Below are 19,395 nucleotides of genomic sequence, written 5' to 3'. Positions count from 1 at the left end.
GAAGATAGAGTTATTGACAGTAAATGTTAAAGGCAGAGATGGAAAGGTGTTTGCACAGCAGTTCACAGCAGAAAAATGACTGTGAGGCTCAAATCTGTAAGGGAGCAAGCTCCACCCACAGTTTTCCTTCCTGAAGAACTGATGCTCTGGTACATCAGGGAGGAGTTTATGCACAAAGGAGTTGTCCTATTTACAGGAATTGTGTGTATTAACAAGCTGATCATATCCCTGAGCAGAGCTCTGCTGAGCACACACCACACAGGCTGCCTCCTTTCTGCTGGAAATCACTGCTGGCTGTCACATGGAAAAGGGACTGCAGTGAGCTTCATCAGGAATTACAGTAAATTAATTAAACAGTCATTAACTATATTCTGCATTGATTAGTGTTACAGATCTTAGTCACTCATTCAGAGGAGGGAGGAAAAGTAATTTTCTGTTGCATTCACAGTCTTTGGAAAGTGGTGAGTCACAGGGAGCTGCTGAAGCCAGCACCTGTTACCTGCTCATCCCCAGCACAGCTTCACCAAAAACATTCTGAAGAAATTGTGATTGGAAGGCAGCCAGAGATCAGCCTTTCACTCACCAAAAACCTCCCAAACTTCTCTCAAGCTGCTGAAGTTAATGGCAGCCAGAAGAACACCTGCCTGATTTGTGTTTTAAGGCATTTTAAAGAAAATTACACGATGGACTGAGTTGACTCAATTTATGTTTTTAAATATTCACTGAAACCTCTTAGAGCATAACAAAAATAGGCATCCCAATTAAAAAGAGCCCCAGTGTTTGCATGAACAACAAAAAAGACAAAAACAGGGATGCATTTTTGTGGGTGTGTTAAAAATATTACCCTAATTGAGATGCTATTGAAAAAAAAAAAAAAAAAAGGTTCTTTCATCCTCAGGTTGGCTCTTCCTGTCTTTTCTTTGGCAATACATAGAGCAAAAGTAGAAATAACTGAAGCAGCAGTCCAACACTCATACTTAGATGCAAGGGGCAGGTTTTGAAGGAGTTGGAGACAAGTGAGATAATAGGAAAAAACCACCTTGTTAAGCATTAGTATGGTGAGGAATAATCCTGTCCTCCCATTCAGAGTCCTAATCTTCCAGTGTTTGTTACACTAATAAATTTCACCTGTGAGGGCAACAGCTGGCTCAGTTAATTTTTTTTCCCTTTATTCTAGTTAAATAAGTGCAAACGTGGTCTGGAATGTTTTAAAAAATAGTAAAAATGAGCTAGGGGATTGTCTGGCTTTATCTTTCTCAGAGGCTGCTTGCTGGCTGTAGCTGGAGTTAGTGCTGTTGTTACTGTAGGAATCTGTGAGTCCTTAGTAGGTTGTGGTGCATTTGTCCACACAGTGTTTGGGTGAGTCAGTCAGCTCCTGGTGCTTCCATTTGACAGAGGAAATGGAAAACTTGTCTGGATACTGAGGGCCGCACTGAAAATATTTGACAATTCTGCCATTGTTCTAATTTGTGTAAAATATTGTAATGCTTTGGGGAACAAACCCAGTACAGCTCCCTCTCCAGTGCTCTGTTGCAGGTAGAGAATATCCTAGAACTATTTGAAATACCCAGTGATACAACAGGTAACTCCCCACCATCAGTTCCCCACACAATATCATAGCTAAACAAGCAAACTTGGAATTCTGGAGCTCACGGAGAGAAGATGCCAATTAAAAGTACAGAACTGGTGTCTCATGAACAGTGTGAGATTGCTAGAGGGAAACGCCACCTTCCCTAGGGCCTGCAGCAGGAAAAACCCTAGTGATAGATGGGAAAGCATTCAGGAAGAGCTGTAGAACTTATCTGACTTCTGGAAAGTTTGTCAGACTAAGGAGTTTAAGAAGCTCAACGCTAAAAGAACATTAAAAGCCAATTTGAGCTCGGTCTGTAAATTCTTCATGGCCAGGAGATTTCAGATAGCAGAGGACTGTACAAAGACAGAAAAATATCCAATGTCTGGAAGATCTACTTATACAAATCTTTACTGGTGATAAAGAGTAGGATTAAACTCAGTCAATTTAGCTATCTAAAAGTCCTGTATCTACTAGTTAACCTTACTAACACACTGAAAGAGGCATTTCCAGAGGGTTATTCATTCCACCTATCTTAAGATGGATGAAATTGCTTGGAAGCCTAGCTTGATTAATTTTTTTGACATTATGGTGGAAGATGAGTTTATAGAAGTAATTTATCCAACTGAAATTTGCCAGTGGGATTCATCTCCTCCAAATGTGCATTTATTTTAAAGTTGGCAGTTGATCAAGGAAATGTCTTGAACTGCAGCAGAGCACCCATTACTTGTGATTTCAAAATTGGCAAGGGAGCTTGTGGAACATAAGCAACAGTGGGAAGAATGGGAAGCTAGGTCTGCACAGCTGGCCAAACTGAGGACCCTAAAAGAACAAAACCCTTCAAAAATCTGATTTATCTGGGGAATGGGTGAGGCTGCAGTCCCAGGAGATTCACACCAACATCAGTTTTCTTAGAATCATTAGGCTGGAAAAGACCCTTAAGGTCATTGAGTCCAACCATTCCACCAGCACTGTCAACCCACATCCCCAAGTGCTACATCCACACAGCTTTGAAATCTCACCAGGGATGGAGAGTTCACCACTGCCCTGGATAGCCTCTGCCAGGGCTTGACAGCTCTTTCAGTGAAGAAATTTCTCCTAATGTCCAACCTAAACCTCCCCTGGTGCCACTTGAGGCTGCTTCCTCTTACCCTGTTGTTTATTATCTGGGAGAAGAAATCGACCCCCACCTGTTTTCAGTCTCCAGATAAAGAGCAACAAGGGTCCCCATGAGCCTCTTTTACTCCAGGCTGAGCTCCCCCAGCCCCTCCTGCTGCTCCAGCCCCTTAATGTCTGTCTTGTGAGGGCCCAGAACTGGATATGAGATTCAAGCTGTGGCCCCAGCAGTGCCAGCACAGGGGACAGTCACTGCCCTGGCCCTGCTGTTGCACCATGGCTGGCACATCCCAGGTGCCATTGGCCTCCTGACCCCCTGGGCACTCCTGTATCCTGTTCAGCCGCTGTCCCCAGCACCCCCAGGGCCTTTCCCAGCTTTCCAGCCCCTCTGCCCAGCCTGGAGCTGCAGGGGGTTGGCGTGACACAAACAGCGCATTTTCCCAGCATAGCAAGGTCATCATGCTCACTGAGCAGTCAGAAAACACAAACCAACAGCTGCACATCAAAACCCACATGATGCTTTTCTCCAGTTGTATCACCCTCTGCCATTGAGGACTGCAGGGGACAAACGTGGCCTTCTTCCTTCCCTACCTCTTCCAATAAATGCCTGATTGTGCAGCTGCTGCATAATAGCTGCTGATGCCAGTGGGACTGTGCAGTGATTGCATAATCACTCCAGAGAATGGGAATCTCTGGGCAAAGCCTCATCCCAGCACCACCTGCCCAGTCCTCATCTCTCAGGTTCTGTGGGCTCAGAGAGCCAGTGGTGGTAGCAGTACTAAAAGGTGAAAATTATTTTTGCATGTAACAGGCTTCCAACTTTTCTTGTGGAAGTGCTGTGAGATGATAGTGGACACGAGAGCAGCCAGCAATGGGCTCTGTTACAACGTGTACATGTAAAAGCTGTTGTGGAATTAATCATCCTGAATTCTTACAGCCTTTCTGCTTCTCCTCTAATGTTAAGGTGCACACATGGTAACTGCAGCTATCACTGGGTAGCTCTAAGAAGTTTAAATTTCTGTCATTAAAAAATGAGCATACAATAGATCCACAATATGAAATATGCACAGAGATAAAAAAAAAAAAAGGCGGGGGGGGGGAAATAATGAAAAGTAACCTAGAACAAAATGAGAATAACCCACCAGCTGGCAGTCATTAATGTCATGCAACAAAAAATTTCCACGCTTTGTAAATTAGCATTCAAACCGTGCCATACCAAGTCGAATTCCTCAGTCCTGTGACACCAACCAAGCACTGTTTTTCTTTCTCTGTGACTCAAGAATGCTGCTCTGCAGGGATCATACACAGCCACTGAGCACAAAGTTTCTGCTGCAGCCAAAGGACATTTGATGCCCCAGCACACCCATATCTCGATGCAGCTGTGATACAATTTAAAAATAATAAACCAGTCACAGTTCCAGCGCTGGCATCAAAACATGTTTCTGTGTAAAACCAGCCATACAGGTCAGATAACCATAGAAGAAAAATTGTTTTCTTGCCTTTTTCACTCAGGAAAAATTGCCCAGGGTCTTTGGCCTCTTCTCTTTCCACATCACAGCACACCTCAATTTCTCCTATCACTTTTTTACATGGGAAAGGAGGGGAGGAAAGAGGGAAGAAGCATTTCTGCATAAAATTCCCTTGCTATCATCGCTTCCAGTGTGTAGGGCTGTAACCAGTGATGGTGTTGTGGGCGTTGCCCCTCTGCTCCTAACTGCAAACAAAGTTAAAAGTTACTTATTGCTTGGATGATAATGTGCAAGGAAACATACGCTGGATCTACAACAGCAAGCCAAACTGGAACCAGATTAAATTTCAAAGGCTTTACTCCTTTTGAGCTGTTGATACTTTTGTTAATGTTAAAAAGCAGTTCTGTGTTGTTTTTTGAAGTATCTTCAGAAATTTATTTTAAAATAAATAGTTCAAATTTTCCTGCTGCTAGAAAAGCCACCCAGATTCAGTTGTGAAAAGAAAAACATACACAGAAAGAACAGTTGCAGGAAACACAACTGGTTTCATCCTACAATGAAAGCTCTCAACACAGTAATTACTACTAGCCCTCTTAATACTGAAAAGTGAGAGCAGAAAATAAAGCTTTTGGTAAAAGTAATAACTATTTCAAAAACTACATTTTCTCACGTCATTAATATACATTTTATTTTCAGAAATGACAGAATCTCCTGTATTGTATGGAAGTAAATAAGAAAGTTAATTTAACTTGGACTAAATATGCAGCTCTGGGCTAAACCACAGGTTTGGTGCTCAAAACTCAAGTGCTGAAACAGATTCCTCCCTCCTAAATAGATGGTTGTGCAGCTGGAGCAATTTGAGCCTTTGGTGAGGCAAACAGCACATGCATCTTGTCTCAGAAGATTGTTCATGCTCAGGAGAGAGAAATGGAAGAAAGAAAGGGGGGGTAGCTTCCTGAGCCAGATGAAGTGCAGAGGCTGAGGAGCAATTCCAGCAACCAGAGGGGCTCCCTGGTTGTTGGAGGCCAGCACAGGAACTGGGCACCTTCCTCCTCCTCCTCCACTGTTCTGCCTCCTGTCTGTGCAGCACCCACCCTCCCAGCAGAGGAACGAGAGCCTGGAGGATTTCCTAGTGATCCAGCTGAGATCCAGTTCAAGCTATATACTCATTTGATCTGCTTTGTAAACCAGCACTGCCACATTCCTTCAAACAGAATCTGGGACAAACTCTTGTCCTGCTTCTAACAAAAGTCCCCTGAAATCTCAGTGGCTTTCAGTTTTCTTGGCTTCTGTGGGCCTCGGAAAAGTCAGCTCCTCAAAGCTCTGAAAATGGTACCAGAACATTCCAATCTAATGTTTGGCTGACCCCTTTTCTCTTGCAGCAGGTTTCAGCAGTTCAATTTCCACACAAGTGGTTGGGTTTTAGCCTCGGTTGGACATCAGGACAAACTAGGCAGCTATTTTAAGAGACTGAATTTAGCTGATGCCAAGATGTTAGGGCAAAAAGAGCAGGATATTCACCTGATGTAGGCTGGCCTGAGCTGTTGTTTAGCTCAGTAGATTATTGAATTTTACACAGAAACAAAGCTGTGACCTGTATAAAAAAATGTCAGAGGTTCTGTACAGGAACTGTGGGCCAGATAAATATATACATAAATAAAAACATGGATTCCTTACATCTGGCCACATTTCTCCTCTACTCACTAATGCCAAGGTACAGACCACATTGTCCTGTATAACTGAGCTGCATTTACCCTCAGCTGTAACTTGCAAAAACCTGTTGCAAAACTTAGAATTGATCATCCCCATAAGTAAAGATACTGTGATACTGTGAGCTATACTGAGTATAGCTTGCACAGACAGCCTTTTAAATTGTCCTTCATTTATAAATAAATAGATTAAAAAATTTAAATGTTACCAGACTGTTCTATAAGTGCTCTTCTTTCTGAATCAAGCAATACTGTTAAACGAAAGTCTTGGTGTTTGTGGGTTTTTAAAAATCCCTGTCAGTATTTTCATTGCATCGGGAGACTGTGTAAGCAGAGAAAGGCAGTGTCCTAATAAGCTACATCTTAAATCACATGCCAAGTTTTACTGCCTTTTTTTTTAAACCTCACTTTCAATTTCTAGAGGATCCATTAAATTCAAATTGTCAGCACGAAAGGAGGCTTTTTTCTCTTATCATGTACCTGAATTTTAACACAGAAGGGCACACTCTTGTAAAGCCTCCTGTACTTTCCACTGTGCTCTCCTGGATCTAAGAAGAATGGTTTGGCACTCCTGTACAAGAGCTCAGCACACATGGAGAGTATTTGGGCATCTGAGGGATGTCAGAGCCACTCTCTAGGAACAGATTTTGAAAGCTGGTGACATCAGCTTTTGGGAAATTGGGATAAGCTGAAATCAGAGGTAGCTCAGTCCTTACCACTAATGCAGAAATAGTTCAAGTTCATTGATTTTTTTAAGAGCTTTTACAGCAGTACCAAGAATAAATTGAGGATCAAGCCCTACTCCAGAGATGCCCATCTATTACCTCACCCACAGGAACATGCAGCATCTCTTGGGATGTCATGAGCCTCGGGGATTCACCTTTCCTGCTACTGAGTTTATGAGACAGCAGGGGGAAAAAATCCCCCATGCAGATGTGGGATAAGAATCTGCTTCCCTTTCCAGAGGTAGCTGTGTTTGAGGAAATACCACCAGGCCTTGGGTTTTCCATCAGAATCTTTTAGGATGTTACAGGTCTGTTATATGTGTTCATCAAATCTGGTTGTAAATAAACTTGGGGGAAGAAGTTTTTTTTTCTGACCAGAACACAGAGACTGTAGAAACACTTCCACTTAGTGGTACCGGATTGTAAAACAGAGTTGCACATTTGTATATTTGCATGTGGCAGTGTAGAGTGAAGATGATGTTAAGAGAAATCTGTACTACTGCTGTACATTTTTATAATTCAGTTTTTGGGGCCAGTGGGGCTTCTCATTTCCTAAGTTAGGCTTGGGACTCTGAGGTTCCTGCATCGGCAGTTTCTTTTGGAGCCTGTCTGAGGAGCAATAGAGTAACTCTGCAGGAGTGGAGTACCTCTGCAAAGTTGCTTTCTATTGACAATAAAGGACCATGAGGTGACTCTCTAGAAATTAACCCATTTTACCATTCTGATGTCTGCAGTTAGGTGGGGTTAAACCCACTTGGAGTATCTATGCCATTAAATTACACCATACACAGCAGTAAGTCTCCTTTCCAAAGCAACATGCTTGGAGCTTAAATAAGCAGACAAAAAAAAATACTCTCCTGTCTCTAGCAATAGTCCCTCTGTTTTTAAATATCTTCCTTTATGACAGGAGTGCAATTAAAAGTATTTGGTCACTCCAGTTACATGAAAAAGATGTGAAAATGAGCACAGTCTCAAGTGGAATAATAAGTCTGGAGTTTTTCACATGACACTCACATTCAGCTTAGCATTATGATACCTTGGGGTCTTGAAAAAACTTGAAAGCAGCTCAAACTGTTTACTTAGCAAAAACAGGGTTGGGTTTCTTTTTTTAATCATACAAAGAAATTTTAGTCCAGGTGTATCGGCTGTTTAAGGACTGACACATATTAGCAAGAAAATTTATCAACCATCAACCAGATGAATTTCAGCCTCAAGCCACACATCTCTTTCAGGCAGCCTGGTAGTGACACAAGGGTTTCATAAATATCTGGAGAATTAGTAAGTCCAGCTAATTTTCAGTTTTACTTGTAATGGGCCATCCCACTCTTAAGACACTTTGGAAGGCCTGGGGTGTTTTGAGTATTTTTCTGAAATAACCTTAAGAGGAGGGAGAAAATATTTCAGCTCATGAAAAGTCAGACTGCAGCTCTTCAGTGAGCAAAAACACAGCTTTTCAGTGATCATCTTTCAGTTTATGTGCTCAAACCTTCATCTGTTCCTCCATTCAAAACTTGTAAATCAAACTTTGAATGCTTCATATTTCCATTTAAAATAAAAGCAAACCTCAGAAATTCTCCTGGATGTTTTTACTTTCCAGAACAGTGTTCAGGAGTATCAATCAATTCAGGAACTACCAAATGAAAAACACTGCTAGTAATCAAAAAAATACTTGATTTTCAGGAGCATAGGATTACTTCAGAAACCATTATTTACAGTAAATAATATTTATTTATGTTAGGAAGCCAACTGGTTTCACATCACTGCTCTTTGCAAGTGAGTATTGTAAAATATGGCCATTAGTAAAAAATAGAGAAAATTGTATCCTGTGTGGTTTCATTCCTCTCCCACCCAACCCAGCTGATGGGACAAAAGATGTATTTAATTTGTACAATTATAGATATTCTAGAGACTACAGGAAACCAGTTTTCCCTCTTAACTTTGCTCTGTTGGCCAGGCAGCCATATTAATAACAAAAGTTAAGCCAGCTGCTGTTTTAACACCCACAGTTCAGGGGAAGGAGATGGACAAGGCCAGTATTTGCCTGCTGCAGCTGTCCAGGGTCACTGCAAGTGCCAAACCTCCTCCTGCATCCATTTGTAGGACAGGCCTTGGATCCAAGCAGATCCTGAGCCTCACTTCCCAAAAGAGCAGCCAGATCTTTGGTAGTGTGACCATAGTGCTGTACCAAAACCAGTTCCTGACTGGTTGCAATTTGTTTCCCAGCTCTCTGGCTTCCAGATTACAGCACTGCCCTAGACACAAGTCCAAACCAGTAAGCCTACCAGTGTGAAGCCCAACCACATCTTATAGGCAAAGTGTTCCTCTGCAAATCATCTCTGAACTCAATATTAGCAGCAAAAAGTCACGGAATCAAATTTAAAAGTAATTAAAAGAGGCAAAGAAAGCCCTTCCACTGGTGTGATATCCCGATCTCATGGGTGAGTGCACACCAGTGGGGGGTACACAACTGTTGGTAATTAGAAGGCCTTAGTTTTGTTTTCAGCTTTATCTGGAAAATAAGCAGCAGTGGAGTTTAAATCTTTCAAGTCCTTGTCTGTCCCTTTGACATGGAGGGCGGCCCTGCACCTCCCCTGACCCACCAACCTTCCTCTGCAGGACAGCAGCACAACCTGTCCAGCAGGCACCTGCCTGACATCTGCCAGCAGCTCTCTCTGCCCAAGCCAACCTGTCCCTTAGGAACATGAGATCTTCCCAATGTGTCTGAAGTTCCTCCAAAACCAGGGAGCAGCTCTCAGAAGTGATGTGATGCTACGTGCAATTCAGGTTATATCCTCAAGCCCTTATGGGAGTTGCACAAGCTTAGACTGGTCTGTAAGAGGTGAGATTCTTAAGAAATGAAGTTGTAGTTGTAGGAAATGGAAAGATAGCCTTGGATTTACAGCCTTGGAAGAAGCTTGGATTGATGTAAAAAAAAAGTATACAGTCATTAAGCAGAAAAATTATAAACTTATGTTTCTCTTATGTAAGTAAGAATATACCTTAAGTAAGTAAGAAATGGTATTGGGTAAGATGGTGAAGGGCTTTATAGTGTAGCAATATAATTGTATAAGGTAAACTAAGAGTTTAGATGTTATCATAGAAGTATATATGTGCACGTGTAACAGTAACCCATTGGATAAAAGTATACGCAGTGCAGCAGAATTAAGTAAAAGTGATACATTACAAAAACAAAATAAACTTTGTGACAGCTTTCCATTGGATTAGGTTATATATTGCCTTGTAATGAAAAAGCTCGTGACTACCTTGAGCTATAGCCGACTTCTTACTCCTCTAAAATCTCACAGCCTTCAAGAATAATGTTTATCTGAGTAATAAATCGTTTTTAGCCTGACAGTAGTCCCATCCCTTCAAGTAAAGCATTGATAATAATAGTGGCGAGCAATTTAAAAAGCAGACTTACCAGCACTCATAACAAACTATTCAGATGGAAACCTCTTTAAAACTGCTTCACAAGGTGTTTTTTTTCTAGTAAGCCTTTATAGTAATCCATTGTAAACAGTCAGTGCTGGGATGTCTGACAGCAATCACCTTTTTAACACATGATGCCCCTAGGTGATAATTAGCTCCCATTACACAGACAAGCGATTCGGCTGGGAAAGAGCAGTGGAAGTAAGCACCTGCCTGGTTCCCACCTGCATTTCCTAGGTGGGAGACCAGCCTGACAGGTGACATTCACACCTTGTGTCTGAGCTCAAAGACATTGTGCTGATGTTAGCTCGTTGCAGCGTGAGCCAACACACTGCTGTAAGCATAATGCAAGGGAAATTTAAATAATCCAAATGCTTTCTTCCCACCTGCAAAGCAACATTGTTTAACTCTGGTGAATCAAGCATGTATTGCACATTTATTCCATTTAAACCTTAACACCATCCTGAGGTATTTGCTTTCAAACATATTTTGACATTTCTCTCCATTTTTGCAGAATTGTCAGCTACAGTAGGAACAGTACTTGAGTTGAAATTTCAGGCTGTTTTTCAAGTTGAACATTTCCAGTGCTTGAATTTTGTGTAAACTCTTAAGCACCAGAAGTCTGTCTTCCCTGAGCCAGTTATTATTTAGAAATATTAGCAGAGGCTGTCATTGATGGTGGTCATTTTTAGCAGTGGCTGTGACAAAATTGATTTTTCACCACTTAAGGTCCTCCTCCCATCTGGACCTCATGCAGGTGCTGGGATGCCTTTCACAGCTAGACCAGAGGAGAATTTGTGATCCATCAAAAGTGAGGTAATTCAGCCTGGGGATGAAAATAGGGGCAAATCCAATGCCCTGTTATGGCAAGATGGCAGCACCCAGGACCACTGCTTAATGCTGAGTTGTTCCTTGTCAGTTCAAAAAATTGTGAACATTCAATCTCTTTGGTATTGAGCCAACCTGAAGCAATTTTTTCTTTTTGTTGAAGTTTCCTCTGCTTTGGAAAACCCTGAATCATTCAGCTATTTTGATGTTCTCCCAAAAAAAAAAAAAAAAAAAAAAAAAAAAAAAAAAAAAAAAAAAAAAAAAAAGAGAGAAGCTCCACCTAAAAAGTCTGAGACTTTCCACTTTCTTTCATGCAGACAAGATGGCCAAATTGAGATTGTACGAGCAGCATTCATCCTGGAATTTTGTAACTTTCAAGAATTAGTGTTGGTAACCCAAGCAACCTTTCAGTATATACTTTGGATATAATGGTACATGCTCTGTATAACATAGCCATAGGAATCTACAGATGCCAAACGATAAAAATTATTTCCCTGCTCTTTGGCAGACTCCACAGGCAGAGGGAATAGATTATATTCTATTTCTTTCTGGTTTGAAATATATTTAGATGAGTGAATGGCTTTTCTCTTAGTGCTTGTCCTGCAATTAATTTCTCACGTCCTCCCTTTCAATCTGGTGAGGCTTTTATGAAGTCTTGTGCATTGTGCTTTGTTCTCCCTCGTCCTTCCATTTCTGGGCAAGGAGGGCACATTCCTATTTCAGGTAACAATAGGTGTAGCCACCAAGGGCTTCCTGTTGCAGAAAGCTGTTTGTTAGCCTGGCATCCCAGCTCTGCCTGTGATGAGAGAGAGCAAAAGCCTTTCTCCCAGTCCCACTGAGCAGGCTGGAAGGCAGATGCAGATCACAGCAGGCCTGCTCAGATCAGTGTAGTGCCATTTTATGCCAGAGTAAAACCTGAACAGTTGCAGAGGCTGGTTGCTTTCCTGTGAACTGTGAGCCACAACTTGTGTAAGTCATGGATCCAGGGTGTATCTGAGTCCTGAAGGGACTGTGGTGATCCATGGCACTTTTATGTCAACACCAACTTAACCAGAGGCCTTGTAATCGTGAATGTGGCAACTGTTTACCTCATTTGTTAGGAAAATGGCAGAAATCTCTGGGAAAACTTGCCTCTGGAGGCTCCAAATCATTTCTTCATTACTAATGGAGGCATTTCATTCCAGCAGAACTGAGCCACCAAGCAATTACTGCTGTCAAAGAGGAGGCAATCTTTTAGATGGCTTGTCAGGCAATGAAAATCACAGAATCACAGAATGATTTGGGTTGGAAGAGACCTTAGAGCTTATCCAGTTCCACCCCCTGCATGGGCAGGGACACCTTCCACTAGACCAAGCTGCTCCAAGCCCTGTCCAGCCTGGCCTTGGACACTTCCAGGAACGGGGCTCCTCTGGGAAACCTGTGCTGGGGCCTCACCACTCTCATGGTAAAGAATTTCTTCCCAATATCTGAAGTTCCTCCCTGCTGATGTGGCTTGCCTTGGTGCTGTTCACTGAGCAGCAGGCAGAGCAGCAGGGGCAGCCTGGGGTGCTGTACGGTGACAATAACCTCTGCCAGGGAAAAGGAGCAACCTGAGCCATCTCCAGAGCACAGGCTTCAGCTCTACGTGTATTAAAACCCTGCAGAAGTGACCAGAAATTACAAACATAGGGTTTCTGTTGCCAAGTATGCTGTGTTGGGGGATTGGAATAATAACACTTCTTGCACATGGAAATTAGCATTCACCTCTCTTAGGAAAATGCAGGTATTTTTATGGGATCCTGCTATTGCAAAATGGTGTGAAGCAGTACCTCTCAATCTTACTGGTCCAGCCCCCAGTCAATCAATCATATACCCCACTTGATTTTTTGTAGGGGAAGAGGACATTTTAGCCTAGCAACTATTCTGTCAGGCTTTGGTTTCAGGGAGAAGCTGTGGATTTGGCCCAGACTCATCCAGCTTGAAAATGCAGGGTGAATACTTCCTACTTGCTGTAAGAGGCTTCCAGAGCTGAGTGGGGTCTGTGTGGTGCTGGCTCTGCTGTCCACATCATCCCACTCCTTCTGCCATAGCTTTAGACAGAGGAGAGGGATTGGCAGGAAATCCAAGCTACTCACAGCAGTGGTATTTTAGCTTCTGTGCTGCAGACAAATATTCATGAACTTTGCTATGGTCTTTGAGTCCAGAAACTCTAGCAACTCTCACTTTGGTGACACTCTTGATTTTACCTTAACCTGAAGAAGGACCTGGCCAGCAGCAACTTGGGGACACTCAGGTAGAGGAAGAGAGTAACTGGTTGATAGATCTGACACGTTTAAAATTGCACTCTGTCCTGAGACACACAAATGCCTGCTCTATCTGCTTCATCTCTAAACATTTATTTAAAAGCAAAGATAAATAAAAGAAATGGTATCCTGTCAAACAGTCTAGTGATTTAAATTGTGTAGATAGCAGATTAGTAAAGCATTTCACAGGATGGACATGTGGCAATCTACAGAAGAGTGAGATGGAACAACTGGAAGTGCTGTGAAGGACAGAGGTCTCTGCAAGCCATGATATGTGTTCATAGTCTGCAGTTTCTTTCTCCCCAGGTGTTTTTTTAATTAGTTACAGCTAAGTCTCCTGAGACTCTCTTCTAGATATGAACAACTCATTTTAAACTTCATCTATGTGCAGACCTTACAAGAGGCAGGTTTACATTTTGTGTTAATATGCATTTCTACCTGTATCAAAAAAGGACAATGACAGAACAAAACATCTTTTTTTTTTAAATTATTTCTAACATGAATAAGGCTGTGTAGGCTAATTGATTATTAGGAAGGAATTAGCTGTCAAACCTTGGCAGGTCTCATGTGACTGAGTTTTGGGTAAAGGCTTAAATCCTCAGAGTTGTAAGAAAATCTCATATTTCTGTCTGGAGGTCCTCCCTGGCTGACAGTACTGTGAAAAATGCCTCAATCTGAATTAAGGTAACACTGCTGTGCTATGTCTCAGGTGGCTGCATACCCAACCTTGCAGTGCCCAGCATTTTGCCCTTGTTACCTGCTTGAGCAAAGAGATGTATTTCTTTAATTTGTTACTATGATTAGTGATCTTAGTCTGCCGCAAAACATTCCCTAGTTGGACCTCCAGCCCAGCCCCCTGTACCCTGACATAGTTGTCTGTGGATGGATCCCACAGCCAGTTGCACACTCTGCACAAGATTTAAAGCAGCAGATTTAAAGCACCTGTAATGTCCAGGAAGTGCTGCAAGCAAAAAGCTTAGTAATACTTATAACACTTCTGTAAGGAAAGCACGTAATTATTTACCCACGTATATGTGTGGAAATAGAAGCACATTTTCTCATCATAGGAAAGGAACAGGGGTCAGAGTAAGCAGTCAGGACCAGTTTAATATGAGCAGGGAGAAACAAGCTTAGCCTCCCACTCTGGCTATGCAGAATCAAACAAGAGAAGGAGAATGCAGTCATCCATAGCACACACAAGGTCATACCAGACCAAACAGAACTAACTAGGGAAGGTAGAGGCCTCTTAAGACCTCCTCTTCTTCCTCATTCTTTTTCTTCCCCTTTCTTGCCTCCACAAATTAAATCTGCAGCTGAGAATACTACAAGTCTTTCTTTACAGGAAAGGGTGCTCCTGAAACATTATGGAAACCATTTGTGCTTTATGTCTTCCAGAAAATTATATTGATGTGCCTCAAGATGGGAGAGGTAAGACCAGACTTCAAGGAGTAGCTTTCAAGAAAATCAACTAAATTACAAGAGCTGAAAAAATTGTGGATAAGCAGGAGAGAGAAAGACTACAAGAGGAAAATTGAGCAAGTCACCTGAAGACAGACACCATTCAAACAACTTCTACAGGCAAATGATATAGAAAGAGTCTCCAGGAGAAAGTAGTCTGTAAGCAATATTTTAATTCTAGACTGACACTATTATCTCTGAAAGGAAGCATCATATTTGTGAAAATGCTCAGTAGGAAGAAAATTACGTTGCTCTGGCAAATCCACACAAAGGTGGAAAACGACGACAAGACAAACCTTTGGTAGATAACTTTTCTTTGCCTCCCCATCCATCAATTGCCATTTGAGCCTAATCTCAGCCTAAGTGTCAGAATACTGAATGTGAGTTTTTCCAAAGTTCTCTGGTAAACATTTTGTCAGAATAGGGTAGATGCTGGCAATCCACATCACTGTTAACCATACTGTCAAATTGCATAGGTAAGCAGAGCCCTTTCATTGAGTCAGACTGCAGGGTAACTTCAAACATAATGCACATTTTTAGATCACTGGCAATGACTCTGCTAAGACATCCGAGCCCATCTTAAATTCAGGTTCTTGAAGAAGGCAACTTTATTAGGATGCAAAACCGTTCCACCCCAATACTCCTTGAAGCTGAAAGTGAAACAGAAAAAAACCCCAACAAATTGTATATTTCAAAAGCAATAATACCACTGTCCCCCTGCTTTCCAAGGCAATAGTCCAATTCCCTCAGCCACTGCCTGGGTGCAGAGTTTACCCCACACAAGTCTCAGAATCCCTTTGTAAGCCAAAAAGGCAATGACTTTGCCACAGAGGTATGTGGAGCACTTGATCACTGGGTTGCAATAGGTTGACTTAACTTTCCACAGGACAGGGTTATTTTAAAATCATGCAGTACCAATTACATGAGCAAATCCTGTGAAATGCAGTTATTTAAGATATTTGCATGGAGAACCTGGCAATGACAAGCAAACAGAGGAGTTCATCTGGAAATCATAACACAAAGCCATGATAATGCCAGTTTAATCCTTCATGCCTAATATTTTGTCCTGCAAATCTCAGTGACTTTAAAATAACTTTACATTTTACCCTGTAACCACAACATGAGGAACACCTTGTTAATGAATAATCAAGTGTTCCTTTTGTACCTCCTTGCCTGAATGAAGTTTAGTCTTCTGTTGAACTCAGAGGGGACACTTCTCAGTGATTTAAGTTAGTTCACGGCTAACTCAACATCCTGGAGTTTGGGATGGTACGTGACTAAAACCATGAAGGAGTAAATAGCATTGGAGGACCCAACAAGGCTGGAAACCACAGGAGTGGAAGCCCAGTCTCCAAATAAAGCCCAGTGTGAGTAGGATGCCAACATGCACATGCCCCTTTCCTCTGTAAACCAACAACTAAACATGCCGGGTATCACTGAGTAAGGGCAGGCAGTGCCTAAAAGAGCAAATTCACAGGTGGGAGTGCCACCCTGCAGGCATCAAACTCCATCCTGTCCCAGAACAGCTTGAAGCCTGGCCCATTCTCACTCATCACAGAAGCTCCTGCACACCCTCCAGCTTGTAGAGACCTAAGGGAGCTGCCACAGTGCACCTGGGGTGATACACCTGTGTTACACATTAAGAACACTCCAAGAAAAGCAAAGCAAAATGAGTAGCTGGAGGTGATGGCATCCATGCCAGCATCATGCTCCTCCACACTTCCTCGTTGGCTTCAAGATCCATAACCCCTGCAGACACTCAAAATGTATCCACAGTAACCAGTGCACCCTGCAGTAACTGCTTGGTCCTTTTACCTTCTCCCAGCACCTACTTTCATTGTGAGGTGGTGACTGCCACAGAGAGCTTTGGAAAAAGCTTATGTTCATAAAGAAATTTGTATTAGATATTGTGTGACTTACTGTATTTTGTAAGGGTTTTTTTCCCTTTGGGAATTGTGCGTTATTAATGAGCAGTTTTATGCTTTACTTCTAGTACATGTATACCTTGTAATGGATGTGCTTTTTGTTTGTTTGTTTTCTTTTATTTTATTCTCTATACAGGGCCAGTAAATATAAGGTAGATACTCTCTGGCTGAAATTCTGATTTTGCCTACCAATTCATTTATGGATAAATCCATGTCGTAGCTGGTGAACAATTTTTCATCAATTGTGTTGTTATAATCACCTGATAGTTTCTCTACTTTAGCAGAATAAAAGATCCTGAATAAGACTAATGCTAGTTGGGCCTTAAATTAAAGGAAAATTGTGCACTGCATATTTCCCTACCATCATTTCTATCAGCCCTTCTTCCTTGGTGTTGGGACACTGGAGAGGAGCACTGGCTACACAAAGAGCCACCTGAACACCTCACCCACCTCTGCAGCTGTGCTCTGATATCCCCCTGTATTTACTTGATCAAAATTATGGTGGACCAGATAAACTGCAATGAATTTTTCAGTTATTTCTGCAGAGAGACTGGTTCAAATGCAATCCTTCTCTAAAAGAAATTATCTGGACTAAAATAATTGTATTTTCCTCTATGTCCATCCTGATATGTTTGGAAAAATAAAGGATCTGAAATTAACACTTACAAAAGTGCATACATTATACCTCCCATGTGACAATGGCAGCTATCTCAGTGGCTATTAGTGACCTTCCTGCTCCAGAAGCCCCTTCCCCTGTCCAAATAATTTCCTCTCTTCTGTTTCACTGAGAACTGTGTCCAACTTCTTAGTAACTGCTGTGTATAATGTAGGACATAAAAAGATGAGTTATAAAGCTTGTGCAGGACTTTGTGTTGTAATTTAACCATCCTTTGTGCCTGATAAGCTGGCCTCTTAATGTATAATTCAGCATATTGTAGCAGCTATTTTAGACACGTGTTTTTTATGGTTTTACTACAGCTGTAATTTCTGTATGAGGACTGTCCACTTGAAGAAGTGATGAAGTTAACACATCAAAATTATTTTTTTAAAGTCAGGTCTATTCCACCACCTGTGACTGTGTATGAAAAGTAAAGCAACAAAAACAAAACCTCAACCACTGCTGGGAAGAAACACCTTTCCTCAGCCTCAAAAGTTCTCTTCTTTAAGACAGGCATTTCTTCTAGTCCTCCTTTTACAAAAGTAGTAAATTACTAAGAAGATAATATATATACAGTACAATAGTCTATTTTGATAGTCAGCAGACTATTTTAGGCTAATTAAGCTAACCAGAAATTCTAGGGTTGCAGTGATTTCTCTTTATTGATACATTGATGATAATACTGTTTCCATAACACTTGGTGTTTGAAATCAACACATGCCAGTGTCCAGTGATTTGCTAATCTAGTTTCTGGTCTAATCTTGTCCTATTTTTTGCAGCATTCTCTGACTTCATATTATGAATAATGTTGTTTTTCTAAAGTGATTGCCAAGCAAACCAAAAATGTGTTTTACACTGCTATTGCACTGCTCTCGTCTTTATATACAGTAGTTTTTATAAAGATGTCCTTAGGTTTTAATAAATGAGTGTAACATAAACTAATCTCTGTAATAAAACTTGCTTTAGTGTTTCAAAGGCTGTCTGAAATAGCTGTAGAGATTTGAGCTTCTGAGTGCTTCAATAGCTTCAAAATTCATAGCTTCCTTTCCCTCTGCAGGAAATCCCTAGATACCAGAACTGCATAGTCTGTACAAGGGTAAAATGAAGACAGTGTATTTAACCCCAGTAATGGACTTAGAGATGGTGGGGAAGGGGCCCCAAGAAGCCAAACCACACCACAAAAAAACCCACTGAGGCCATTTTATTAATCAATACATGTTCCATTTAGTCTGCTTCACATTTCCAGCAGTTACTAATACCAGATATTTAAGAGGGAAGTGTGGGACACTGAAGAGAGACTGCTAAGAAAGAAACATAGTATTTCCACTACTCGAGGCAAGCTGAGAAGGCCGAACTGCAACTGAGCAGAAAGAAAGCAACGCTTTGACTTTCATACATAAAGTACTCTGGCCCACATGGCTCACCTCCCCTGTGGAGGCAAACAGTTTAGTTTGCTCTGTACAAAAAGGCAGGACCAACAATTCTCAGGGAAAAGAGATTTAATTTGTTCTTTGCTTCCAGGCTGAAGGATTTGGACAGTTTCCCCAGAAAGTTTTAGATTTTCTAAACACTCTCTCAAGTCTCTTTGTCACCTGTTGTTTAGGAGGCATCATTGCCAGTGTTCCCAAAATACTGAGAGCTCTGAGCTGAAATTTCAACTTTCCCATTAGTAAAAGGGAGTATTTTTGACAACATCACCTCTTGGGACAGATTGCTTCCTTTTACAGAAAGAGTTCTTGCTCTGTCCTGCTGCCCCCAAGCTTTAGTTTTCCTCAGCTGTTTTCCTGTCCAGCACTTGCTGTCCTCTTTGGCCCATCCCGAATCCTTGATATCTGACTGAAGTCCTGTCATTTATACACTGCAGGTCCCTTTCCCCATTAGAAATTATCCTTTCAGCATCAGATCACTAGCCTCAGACTAGAGACTGTGATGTGGGAATATACCTAAACCGTCAAAAATAGATTTTAAAGCCAAATTTTAAAAGAAGGATGAGAAATCCTTTGTAATGTCACTTACTTCGTATGCCAGAGTGCATTTCTGGAGTGTCTGTGACAAAACTCATGAGCTCTAAAGTAGAAAAGGATCATTTTCATTAAAGCAACACTTCAGTAATTCTTAGGGGTTTTGCAACTGTAAGAGACTACAATTGCACTCCACTGTGCTAAAATTTTTGGAAGGTATTGCAGAAAGAAAGGACAAAAACCAGCTTTAAAAATACATAAATGT

At 41.6% G+C, this 19,395-nt stretch overlaps 1 protein-coding gene across 1 annotated transcript in view; it reads left to right on the top strand.

Annotated features, from left to right (window-relative positions):
- SHISAL1 (shisa like 1) overlaps positions 1-18,144 on the top strand; it is a 73,165-nt gene extending 55,021 nt beyond the window's left edge. Inside the window, exon 5 of the mRNA XM_053977367.1 lies at positions 14,524-18,144. Within this exon, the coding sequence (XP_053833342.1) occupies position 14,524 (1 nt within the window). The 3' untranslated portion in view covers positions 14,525-18,144. The remainder of the gene's footprint in view (positions 1-14,523) is intronic.
- Positions 18,145-19,395: the final 1,251 nt, after the last annotated feature.

The sequence above is a fragment of the Vidua macroura genome, chromosome 5, assembly GCF_024509145.1.
Source record: "Vidua macroura isolate BioBank_ID:100142 chromosome 5, ASM2450914v1, whole genome shotgun sequence".
Taxonomy (NCBI): Eukaryota; Metazoa; Chordata; class Aves; order Passeriformes; family Viduidae; genus Vidua; species Vidua macroura.
Note: the sequence above shows the minus strand (reverse complement) of the source record. Positions and strands in the feature narration are given on the sequence as shown.